The 12,859-nt window shown below is 39.1% G+C and overlaps 1 protein-coding gene across 1 annotated transcript; it reads left to right on the forward strand.

Annotated features, from left to right (window-relative positions):
• Window positions 1–1,061: 1,061 nt before the first annotated feature.
• On the forward strand, window positions 1,062–12,800 carry epx (eosinophil peroxidase). The gene is made up of 17 exons (XM_059335553.1): window positions 1,062–1,158; window positions 1,245–1,332; window positions 5,360–5,456; window positions 5,546–5,721; window positions 7,085–7,217; window positions 7,324–7,453; window positions 7,536–7,742; window positions 8,265–8,631; window positions 8,710–8,870; window positions 8,942–9,200; window positions 9,277–9,447; window positions 10,480–10,717; window positions 11,159–11,370; window positions 11,454–11,618; window positions 11,963–12,046; window positions 12,141–12,237; window positions 12,563–12,800. The coding sequence occupies exons 1-17, from the start codon at window positions 1,141–1,143 to the stop codon at window positions 12,618–12,620; spliced, it is 2,661 nt and encodes an 886-aa protein (XP_059191536.1). The 5' UTR covers window positions 1,062–1,140; the 3' UTR covers window positions 12,621–12,800.
• The last annotated feature ends 59 nt before the right edge of the window (window positions 12,801–12,859 follow it).

Raw genomic sequence — 12,859 nt, forward strand, 5'->3', positions numbered from 1 at the left:
AGAGATAATACTAATAACATTGTAATGAAATGGGACTGATGACTCATTGATGCTATCACACACCTGGAGCATCAAAGGGAAGATGCGGACAGCCTGGTGCTTCACATTTAGCAGACAAGACCACGCTTTATGAGTCACATCCTCCACACTGGTTTACCCTTTCAGTCTAATCCTTAATGATGTCTTATTTTCATACTCATCACTGGTTCCTCAGACATTTCCCAGAAACCCAGGTACGATCAGATTGAAGGTTTTGGCATGTGGGGAAGACGCTGACGCACTTGTAATGAAAATGATCCACAGAAATATTCACTTTCATGTCATTGTGTCAGATTCTATTTAGCTGCTTAATAAAATAAAACGGTATCTTTTACATTCATTTCTAAAGTTGCTTTGAGATTCAGGGGGATTTTATATTATTATTTAGTTTTATTTTCAACAGAATGGAACATTCCCTGACATAGGACCTCACAAAAAGGATATATAGAATAAATAAATAAAAATAATAATCCTCTAAAATTGCATGGAGATTGTTTTTTTTTTCTTTATTATTATGTTTTAGTTTTTTTTTTAACAGAATAGAGCAAAAATACATATGAAGAAATAAATAAATAGTAAGACAGTCTTTTCATTCTGCTTTTATAGTTGCTCAGACATTCAATATTTTAACTTTTTATTTAATTTTTAACAGAATAGAATGTTGTAAATTCAATATTTCAGCTGCTTGTATTTGTTTGGTTGATTGTATCCACTGCTACGAAGATATATTCTCCTGAGGGATGGGTAAAAAAAAGGTTTGATTTAATTGAAATGATCCAAATATGACAGAAGGTTTTCATCATGAGAACAGAAGTAAATTTGATTTGAAATGTTATGAGGTCAAGGCAGTGAGTCCAGTGTTTGATGTTGGGTTCCTGTCACCAGGAGGACAGATAAGGGGATTCTGCACATACCTGTTGGCCCTGCTGCCAGTGTATAAATGGCAACCTCGACACTCTGCGCCGAACACACACTGACACACACAAACACACGGGTTGGCTCTCAAGATGAGTCACGGTCAGCGCAGTGGTAAAACACAATGAGCCGGATTAGTTATCTAAACCTGAAGTGTGTCTTTACTGCATGGACTTAAAGTTCTAGATGGACGCAACACTCATGGTAAGTTTCTGTTCCCTTTACGTTCATTTAATAGAATCAAGCAGCATATTTCCTAAGATATTGAGTGAGTTGTGTTCTGGTTTCAGGTGTCCGTCTCTCTGCTTGGACTGGCTCTCGTCCTGCTCTCCTTCCCTGAGCATGCTTCACTGAACAGAGTATTTGACAACACCTCAGGTAAGATGTCTGGCTTATTATTTCTGATGAGGCTTTTTCTCTTTTTTCCCCCAGTATATTTATTGGTGTGAATGCTGGAGGCATACACTGATACATTTCAGCTGCTATAAAATCCATTCAAACTTTCAAATGTTCCACATTTTTTCACAAATTCTTGCTATCCCATTAACACTTTTTTAAAAATAATCTACTTTGTTTGAAGGTTAGTAAAGTTATGTACGCCTTAACTAATACCTGATCATCTTAAATTATCTGTACCCTGGTGTGCAAAGGAAACCAATCTGAAACTAGGACTGCAAGCAGTACTGGACGGGCCCTCGCAGTACACGCCTGTCAGGGCATGCTGCCATTGGGGTGTGTGCGTTACAGGGGCCAGTCTATGCCACCTCTATGAATTTCATTGCCTTAAGTGTTATAGTGTGGCCACGGTACCAAATATGAAATTAGACTGCCACCACAGTGTCACCTAGGGGCCGATCAATAAAAACATTAAAGGGTTATCCTCAGGAGGGCATTGACAATAATTGTGCCAAGTTTTGTATAATAATGCACAAACTATCCCTTTAATCCTCATACAGTGTCTGAAGGAGGACTCTTAACTGATATGTATAAGTTAGAAGAGGCAGGTAGCAATGGTGGAAAGTAACTGTACATTTACTCAAGTACTGGACTTGTAAAGTAGTAGAGTAAAATTTTGAGGTACTTTTATGTACATTTTATGTAACTTTATACTTCTACTCCACTACATTTTGAGGCAAATATTGTTATTTTTACTCCTCTACATTTAGCTGACAGCTTTAGTTACTTTTCAGGTCAAGATTTAAAATGAAAAACATGATAAATTTAAAATGATTACCCATTTTTATAAATTAAACCACTTAAAAGTTTATTAGGTAGTTAAAATGAGCGGAGTGGAGTCATTTCACAGTGTGGTATTAGTACTTTTACTGAAGTAAAGGATCTGAACACTTCTTCCACCACTGTCTTTTTTACTTCTTTAATTTTTTTTAAAAACTTTTTTTTACATTTATTTTTCTTTCTTTATTTTATTTTTTTACTATTATTTTTTTTTAATTTGTGATTTTTTAAATTTTTTTTTAAATTTTTTTTTATAATTTTTTATTATTTTATTAATATTGTTTAATTATTAATTATTTAATTATTTTTCCTGCTACTGTGCATGCGCGGTTTTTTGCGGTTCTGCGCATGCGCGGTTTCCTGCGCTTCTGCGCATGCGCTGTTTTTCAGCTTCTGCGCATGCGCGGGTTTCGGCGCATGCGCATTGCCCAGAAAGACCGCGCATGCGCAGAACCGCAAAAACCGCGCATTCGCAGTAGCGCAGAAAACCGCGCAGAAGCGAAAAAAGCCGCGCATGTGCAGAAAAGCCGCGCAGAAGCAAAAAATAAAAAAATTATAAAATTAAAAAAAATAAACAAAAACAAATTAATAAAGAAAGAAAGAAAGAAAGAAAGAAAGAAACCCGCGCCGAAACCTGCGCATGCGCATTGTCCAGAAAGGCCGCGCATGCGCAGAACCGCAAAAACCGCGCATGCGCAGTAGCGCAGAAAAGCCGCGCAGAAGCAAAAAATAAAAAAATAAACAAAAATAAACAAAAACAAATTAATAAAGAAAGAAAGAAAGAAAGAAAGAAAAGAAAGAAAAAAAATAAATAAATGTAAAAAAAAATAAAAATAAAAAAAGTAAAGAAGTAAAAAAGACAGTGGTGGAAGAAGTGTTCAGATCCTTTACTTCAGTAAAAGTACTAATACCACAAAAGTCCAGTACTTAAGTAAATGTACATAGTTACTTTCCACCATTGCTACCTGCCTCTTCTAACTTATACATATCAGTTAAGAGTCCTCCTTCAGACACTGTATGAGGATTAAAGGGATAGTTTGTGCATTATTATACAAAACTTGGTACAATTATTGTCAATGTCCTCCTGAGGATAACCCTTTAATGTTTTATTGATCGGCCCCTAGGTGGCACTGTGGTGGCAGTCTAATTTCATATTTGGTACCGTGGCCACACTATAACACTTAAGGCAATGAAATTCATAGGGGTGGTATAGACTGGCACCTGTAACGCACACACCCCAACGGCAGCATGCCCCGACACGCGTGTACTGCGAGGGCCCGTATTTTTCTGTCTTCTTTTTTTTTTGCTATTCGTATTTTAGTTCACATCAATATCTAAGTATAGTCTGGACCTGTAAGAACTTTTAATTATTTTAAATTTAATATTACATTTTTTTATTTAACTTGCCATTTCTTAACTCCCACTGTCTTAAGTTGAATGATGTGTGATATGTGCCTCTTTTGTGCGTGTGTATGAGGACTCTATACTGCAAACAAAATCTACCTCTGGGTACAAAAAAAGATAAAAAAAACATGATAATGATAATGAATTTCATTGCCTTAAGTCTTATGGTCTGGGCACAGTGGCACTTATTAAATTAAACTGCCGCCAGAGCGCCACCTAGGGGCCGTTCAATAAAATCTTCAAATCTTATCCTCAGGAGGGCATTGACAATAAGTATACCAAGTTCGGTGTTAATCCGACCAACCGATTTGGAGGTATAAAATACTTCAATTTAAAGAGCGCCACCTAGTGGTCATTGCCCAAAATTTTGCAGTGAGCCTCGGGGGCTCATGGGGAAGTAGTAACCTGAGTTTCATGTCATTCAGACACACCAATGTGGAGATATGCAGCACTTCGTCTTTTGTGTTGAAAATAGCGCCACCTGCAGGAAGTTGTTATTTAATAACTTGAGTATTCTTTGGGTTATCAAAATTCTTTTGATAACTTTTTGTCATGAGGGTCCATAGATGCTGTGTGCAAAGTTTGGTGCAAAACGATGAAATTGCCTCGGAGGAGTTCCATTTCGCGAATTTGCGAAAAAAAACAAACTCTAGGTGAAAATGGGCGTGGCCTATATCACGAGATTCAGCAAAACTCAGTGAACGCGTGGATATAAGATTTTTGAATGTTCAATGAAGTATGTGGGAGTTATTAGCCAAAACGCACTTTCCTTTATTATAACGCAACCTAGTGGTGAAAATTCAGGATGACAATTGATTATAAAAAAATTTGCCAGGTGTGACTTATATTTAAAGTTTCATGAGTTTTGGGGTATGTTCAGGCAGTGAAAAATGCGATCATTTGGGACAAAGAATAAAAATAAAGAATAATTTGCAATACAATAGGGACCTCGCAGGTCGTTGCCTGCTCGGGCCCTAATTATACCTTTACAAAACAAAATGCAAATAAATGTATTACTCTGAAGCTGATGCATGAAGATAAGACCAACCCAAACCCAAACTTTCTATTAAACATTTGACTTCGACAATTTTTCAAAATTGTGAATTCCAAGGAAACATTTACATTTCTGACTTGACATGACATCATTCTGAGTGCATAATCTCAAAGAGATGAAATATGATCCACTCAAATATCATATAATGTAAGAAGAAGTGCTTTGGTGAGATGAATGGTTGATGTCTAGCAATGACTGACTTCACACTTACATTATTGGTATTCGTTAACGTTTTAATTACATTCCTGCTAATTTTACTCATTCTCATTATCCCACATATTGCTGTTACTTAACCTTTTACACATTTAGAGTAATCAGCTTTTCAAAAAACTTACATTATTACATTATACATATATACATTACATACATTATTCAACTTTTTTTTATGACATTCATACTAACAAAACCCATTCCCTTTCCACCAACTATTCCTACTACTGCTGCTTCTTCTGACACATTCAAGCCAGCATTGTATTGTAGCGTTGAGATATTCAGCATCCAGCATTCACACCACAGTTTTTTGGAAATTGCTTTCTCTAGTTAGTTTTTACTTTTACAACTATCATCTGAGATACAGATTAGAATACGTTAGGAAATCCACAGGAGTGACATAAAGTCATAGAAAGGCCCAGAGGCCCAGGATGAGGAACACTGAGGCCATCTCTGAGGAGCTTTTCTAACAGCGTCTTTGTTTTCCTCTGTGGAAAATAGAGTCAGGAACTGTGTATCCAGGATCTGTATTCGTGAAGGAGGCTCTCCAGAGGGCCATTGAGCTGACTGATGCTGCTTATGCCCGCACCAGTGAAAGGTAAGGAGGACTGGGTCACTACGGGAAGATTTCAGATCTTCTGCAAAGCATAAATCGTTATCTATAAGGCAGTGTGTTAATGTCTGCAGGGTGAAGAAGTCTCTGTCTGAAGGCGCGCTGAGACCCAGTGACCTGCTGGCTCAGTTTAAACAGACTGAAGCCAGAACCAGGACTCAGATCCGGGCTGCAGAACTGCTGGACAACACAGTGGAGCTGATCAGAGAGATGGTCTACACTCACACAATGGTGCAGCCCGACCCTCAGGGTACCAAACAGCAGCAGAACACAACACATAGAGGTGTTCCTGCACCTGAATTTATTAGGGCCCGAGCGGGCAACGTCGTGGTGCATCGTGCATCGTGCATCGTGCGCATGTGCACCACGCAGCGACCCGCGAATCTTTTATGTTAAATCTTGACCTGAAAAGTAAAAAAAAAAAAAAGTAAAGAATTAAAAAGGACAGTGGTGGAAGAAGTATTCAGATCCTTTACTTCAGTAAAAGTATTAATATCACACTGTGAAATGACTCCACTCCGCTCATTAACTACCTAATAAACTTTTAAGTGGTTTAATTTATAAAAATGGGTAATCATTTTAAATGTATCATGTTTTTCATTTTAAATCTTGACCTGAAAAGTAACTAAAGCTGTCAGCTAAATGTAGAGGAGTAAAAAGTACAATATTTGCCTCAAAATGTAGTGGAGTAGAAGTATAAAGTTACATAAAATGTACATAAAAGTACCTCAAAATTTTACTTTAAGTCCAGTACTTGAGTAAATGTACATTTACTTTCCACCATTGCTACCTGCCTCTTCTAACTTATACATATCAGTTAAGAGTCCTCCTTCAGACACTGTATGAGGATTAAAGGGATAGTTTGTGCATCATTATACAAAACTTGGTACAATTATTGTCAATGCCCTCCTGAGGATAACCCTTTAAGGTTTTATTGATCGGCCCCTAGGTGGCACTGTGAGGATTTACACTCTGGCCTAATTTTTGGGGGTTGCAGTGACCCATAGAGCCCACTGGAGGTCCCCCATTCAAGGTGTTGTAAAGATACAAGCTACAAACACAAAACGTCAGAAGCATGTTTTCTGAAATAAAGCAGGAGCAAATTATCTGATCAGTCACTTCAAACAAGTCATGGCCAGCTTTCTTTCCCTAAATATTGCAGTTACCATTTGTATCAGTGCCACTTTTTCATGTCTGATATAGATACCACAACCTGTCAGGTACTGATATCTGCAAACACTGACACCAATCCAACAGCACCTTCCCCCTCTTTTAAACAACTAAGCTGTTAAGTTGTCAAACTGTGAAATAAATATTCGTTCTAAAGAAAGAAATACAAAGCCCACAACATGACGAGTAAATCATTATGACTATGTTGACTATGACTATGATTAATTTATTGTGACACATCTCTCTTTATGGCATGTTATGCAAAGTTTTGTTAAGCATTTACATGATAGTTTAGGCTAATGAATCATATCAATTAGACATTTTTCCCAAATATCAGATTCAATGATTGTGGCCAGTGTTAGACCGATACGGATACTGAATATGAGATCGGAGCATTAATATTTGTATGATAAAGGTGTTGTGTTTACTGTGTGTTCCCACAGAGCTGCTGAGTGGAGCAGACATGGAGAATCTGCTGCAGGTGACTGGCTGCTCCGCTGAGCTGCAGAGACCCAGCTGTGACACCGACTGTCTGTCTGAGCGCTACAGATCATTCACAGGAGAGTGCAACAACAAGTGAGTGCCAACACAGAAGAGAACATGTCATGACAGAGCTGTGCAGTGATGAATGTTTTGGTGTTTATTAAAACCTGTGCATCTGTTGCACTCATATCCTGTTTAGACAGAATCCCAGATGGGGGTCTGCAAACATCCCATATTCCCGCTGGCTGCCTGCAGAGTACGAGGATGTGTGGGGGACGCCCAGAGGCTGGGACCCAGAGCACACCTACCATAACGCCACTCTGCCTCCAGTAAGTCCTGCAGCAGCACTCAGTCGTCCTCTGTGCCCGTCAGCTGCACTGACACTCACTCCTCACTGTGTTTGTTGTCCAGGTGCGGCTGGTGTCTCAAGAAGTGCTGTACACTCACAATGATAACATCTCTCTGGACTCCACTCTGTCACACCTGCTGGTGGAGTGGGGCCAGTGGATAGACCACGACGTGGTGCTGACACCTCAGAGCCCCAGTACAGCCGCTTTCAGGACGGGAGCTGACTGCACCCGCACCTGCAGCCAGGACACGCCCTGCTTCCCCATTCAGGTGCACGATACTACCAGCTGCTTCTCAGTGTGTTTGCTTTGCGGCTTGATGGTCACACATCTTTAATGTTATAAGATAAGACATAGCTTTTATTTTATTTAAATAAGTAAATATAAATGTCAAATAAATAAATCTTTTTTGTTGTCGTCTTTTTTAAATTTGTTTTTCAAAGGACTTCTTTTATTTTCTTCCAGGGGGCCTTTACTTCATTAATTATTTATTTCAGGTGGGTGTTGAATATTGTGTTAAAAAGAGCAATAATTATAATAATAAAATAAAAATAAATATGGAATTATAAAACTCCCCTGAAATAAGAGTAGTCCTTTGAAAAATATATTCATTAATTTATTTATATATATGTATGTATATATATATATATATATATATATATATATATATATATATATAGTACATAGTATTATATAATATGCATACATAAATGCTGAAATAAAATAAAACAAAATATAAGGAGAAAATAATTAAATTAAATTCAGAGAAATATTAATATGTCCTTTCTCTCAGATCCCTCTGTCAGATCCTCGCAATGGCTTCCAGAGTTGTATGCCTTTCTTCCGCTCTGCTCCCAGCTGTGTTGCTGGAGTCTCCTCTTTCCGCCACCGAGAGCAGCTCAATGCCATCACCTCCTTTGTAGACGCCAGTATGGTGTATGGCAGCTCCACCAATCTGGCTTCGGCTCTGAGGAACCACTCCTCTCCTCTGGGCTCAATGGCCCTAAACTCCCAGCACTCAGACCATGAGCTGGCCTACATGCCATTCCTGCCGCGCCTGCAGGCTCACCTGGACCCCTGCGGCCCCCGAAACTCCACCACCTTGGGAGTATTGGATCGATCCAGGCGCCAGGAGAACACCACATCCTGCTTTCAAGCAGGTGAGCGAGTAAATGCAGTGAGCTCTCTGTTATCTGCAGGCTTCAGTGGAGTTGGTGTTTAAGATTTTTGTGTCACAGGTGATTCAAGAGCTAATGAGCATCTGGGAATGATCGCACTGCACACACTATTTCTGCGAGAGCACAACCGGCTGGTGAAAGAGCTGCACCTTCTCAACCTTCACTGGAGCCCTGATACACTTTACCAGGAGGCACGCAAGATCATGGGAGCCATTCATCAGGTATCACTAGCAGCCATTATAACTCCACTTACAAGAGCACTCCCAGCACTCTGACCTGCTTCCGTTTCCAGATCCTCACATGGGAGCACTACCTGCCACGGGTCCTCGGTGAGAGCGCCATGTCTCGTCTAATGCCTCCTTACGATGGTTATGATCCAGAGGTAGATCCCAGCATCGCAAATGCTTTTGCAGCTGCTGCATTTCGCTTTGCGCATGTCACCGTGCAGCCGGTGGTGAGCAGGCTAGGGTCAGGCTACACCACTAACTCCCAGCATCCCCCACTGCCTCTGCATCATTCACTGTTTGCCTCCTGGAGGGTTGTTCAAGAAGGTAAAACTACAGAGCTGTCAAATATTCAACTTAAATTTAATGTGACCTTACTTGTTTCTATCACTCTCTTCTTCAGGTGGTATCGACCCTGTGCTACGTGGTCTGTTGTTGTCTCCGGCCAAGCTGCAGACTCCAGGTCAGATGATGGTGGAAGAGCTGACCGAGAGACTGTTTCAGGCACAAGGAGGGATGCCTCTGGATCTCGGGGCCCTTAACCTCCAGAGGGGCCGGGATCACGGCCTGCCTGGTACCTGCCTTCTCACTTCTGGCACAGTAGTGTTACTGCATCACTTTATACTAAAAATCTCTTGCTGACATTTTTTCTGACATACCAATGTATCGTCTACCTGTGTGTTAAATGGCTTAGAGCCTGGTACATAGAACTTGACCATAGGGTTAAGGGTAAATTAAACTTTAACAATGAATGAGAACAGTAACCCTAACCCTAACCCTAACCCAGACTTAAAGATCATATGGCAGAAAATAATCAGGCCTTTTCACCGCAAACAGTTTTACCTTAAGGAGTAAAAATGAATTTCAATTTTTACTTAATTCAACTAAAATCAGAAAAGACATAAATCAATACAATAAATATATCCACATTTAAATAAATCATGTAAAAACTATTACTTTTAATTTTAGATTAGGCTGCTGCCACAATCTAATTAAATATACTCAAAAAGTCAGTATGCATACTAAATAATGCAGTGTGCTTTTGATGTAATGTCCCACCATGCAGTGCACACAGGAAACAGAGGAGCTTCCTTCACAGCTGCATAAAATTTAAAATAATGTGGAGGAGGTTGGAGAGCAACAGAAAGGTTTTGATAGACAGTGACATTTACTGTTTGTAATAAACAGTATAGTAAGGGAAGCAGTTTACCTTGAAATAGAGTTTGATAATGCATACTGTATATAGTTAGTAAGTCAACATGTCCAACACCAGGCCTCTAGAACTTGAACACTAAACAAACGCATGTGTCGCTCATGGTGTTCGTTACATCTGTGTTTTTCAAAGTCTGCTGTTAAAAAAAAAAGTGTCGGTCCATGAACCAGTTCCAGATGTAGGAATGTGTGTTAAGAACTGTAGATGCCCACAAGTCGAGTATCAGTTGAGACCAAGTTGTTAGTAGTCAACTGACTTAGACAGGAGAATAGTCTTTAAATATTCGGTATTTGCTGGAGTAGAATGTCCCGTAAAAAGCTTAGTCACTAAAGTGTATTAATTAATCTGATGTTAGAGGTGGTTTCTAATGTATTTAATGCTCTCTCCCCTCAGGATACGGCTCGTGGAGAAGGTCCTGCAGCCTCTCTGTTCCCAACACAACTTCAGAACTGGCTGAAATTCTGAGTAACTTCACTTTGGCTCATAAATTCCAGCTCCTGTATGGGACGCCACACAACATCGATGTGTGGGTGGGGGCCATCTCTGAGCCAGCTCTGCCCGGAGGTCGAGTCGGGCCGCTGCTGTCCTGCCTGCTGGCCAGACAGTTCAGAGCGCTGAGAGACGGAGATAGGTAGATACTAAATCATCTGATGTAACACTGTGAGCAGAATAATTAGGACTGTTTGATTATGCATTTATTGAAATTTTAAAACAATTGTGGATTTTCCTGAACTTTTAACAAATAAATAAATAAATTATACTATTTATTATTATAATTGATAATTATATAGAAAAACATATATTATTATTATTATTATTATTATTATATACATTAAGATAAATATAAAATAATGAATACAAATAAATTAAAGTGATTTATTAGATCAGAGAAATTTAACCAAAAAAAGAATTGATCAAAAATTAAGTAGAGCAAATATGTTGTAGTGCAGTTGCACAACCTACTGAAAAGTCACTGGAAGCTAAAATCGCACTGAAAATAAAATAAAATGAATTAGCCAGCCCTAATTATAATGCAAGAAGAGAAATCTGAATCTGTCTTTTGTCTCCTGAGGTTTTGGTGGGAGAGGGAAGGAGTGTTCACCAGCAGCCAGAGGAGACACCTCCAGTCCGTCTCGCTGTCCCGCATCATCTGTGACAACAGCCGCATCACTCACGTCCCTGCTGACCCGTTCACCCGCACCGAGAGGCCAGAGGACATGCTGGCCTGTTCCCACCCGCTCATCTCTCACCTCGACCTCAGCCCATGGAAAGAAACAGACACAGGTCAGGAAGTGGAAAACAAAATTGTGTGAAATCAGGTTTGTCTTGTTGTGTTTTCACACGGAGCTGCTGACCCTCTCTCCCAGACCCCAGCTGTGGTCCGATACCCAGGATTCAGTCCGGCTACTCCCTCCTCTGTGACTCCGTGATTATGTATCAGTGTCACTCTGGTTTCAAGCTGCTGGGATCTTCGAGTGTCAGCTGTGATCCAAACAGCCAGCAGTGGAGCCCAAAACCCCCAACATGTGAAGGTATGAAGACTGAACTAGGGCCTTTAGACGTGACTGGAACAGTCATCGATAGATTTCTGAAGGGCAGTGCATCACATTATGATTTATGTGTTACAAATCACAATTAAACCTTTACTTCTGTTTCAGTGTATTTCATTTCAATACTGTGTCACACAAGAAAAACAAAACAAAGTTACCTTTTTCTCAGCTTGTATGTTCATCCTCCATTTGCGTATCATCATAAGAAAAATATCTTTAACCAAGATGTGATTTTACTGAAAGATGAGCAATCATTGTTAATAAGTGGTCATTAGAGACAAAATTAATGCGTCATTGACAACAGTATTTTCACCTGATTGTTACAGATATTAATGAATGTGAAGAACAAACTTCTCTCTGCCAACAAAACCTGCAGTGTCTCAACATACCAGGCTCCTTTATTTGCTCAGGTTGGTTCAGAACATTTCATGCTGTACTTATGTAAATAAACATAAAAGCGTCTTTCACTTCTGATCCTGAATGTTCTTTATGTTTGTGGTCCAGAACCTTCCTCGTTGTCGGTCGTCTCTATCGTCACTGCAGTGATCGTAGTGATTGTTGGCGTGGCTGCGCTGCTGATGATTATGTTCTGTTATCGAAGGTAAGTCATTGAAGGAGCACATTTATTTTATGCATCCAGATTAATTTGTACGTTGCATTTTACTGCTGATATGTTTAAAGTTTGTCCAAAATTAACTCCTTTATATACAGTTGGGTAGTTTAATCTACAGCAGTACTTTTCATTTGTACTGTTCTTTGTTACATGTCACCACTTCTAAAGCCACACATATTTATGAAACCAACAACTGAAAGAAATTAGAATGTGTGGGGTGTAAATGATACATTATTTATTTTTCCCTGAAACATAATAAAACATAACAGTTGTTTTAAAATGAAATATGAATAACCAAATGTTTATTTTGCAGATATTTTCCCAAGAAAGAGGAGTTAGTCACTGCTGGATGTTGCCAGGGGAAAAGTTAAAGAGTTTGGCAAATGTTTGTTCTAATTTTCTTCAACAGTATGTTATATAAACATTATCTTACTGTCTTAATTATTTTAAGGTGCAAATATTTGATGTGTGGACTTCCTGTCGATAGTAGAAGAATATTTTATCTTGTTAATTTAGAATTATATAACATTGAGGCTGGTGTTGTAATATTGTTGTAACTGGTAATGTTTTACATTAGTAAGTATTCCTGTTGTTGTTGTTGTTGTCATTG

The sequence above is a fragment of the Centropristis striata genome, chromosome 6 (assembly GCF_030273125.1).
Source record: "Centropristis striata isolate RG_2023a ecotype Rhode Island chromosome 6, C.striata_1.0, whole genome shotgun sequence".
NCBI lineage: Eukaryota > Metazoa > Chordata > Actinopteri > Perciformes > Serranidae > Centropristis > Centropristis striata.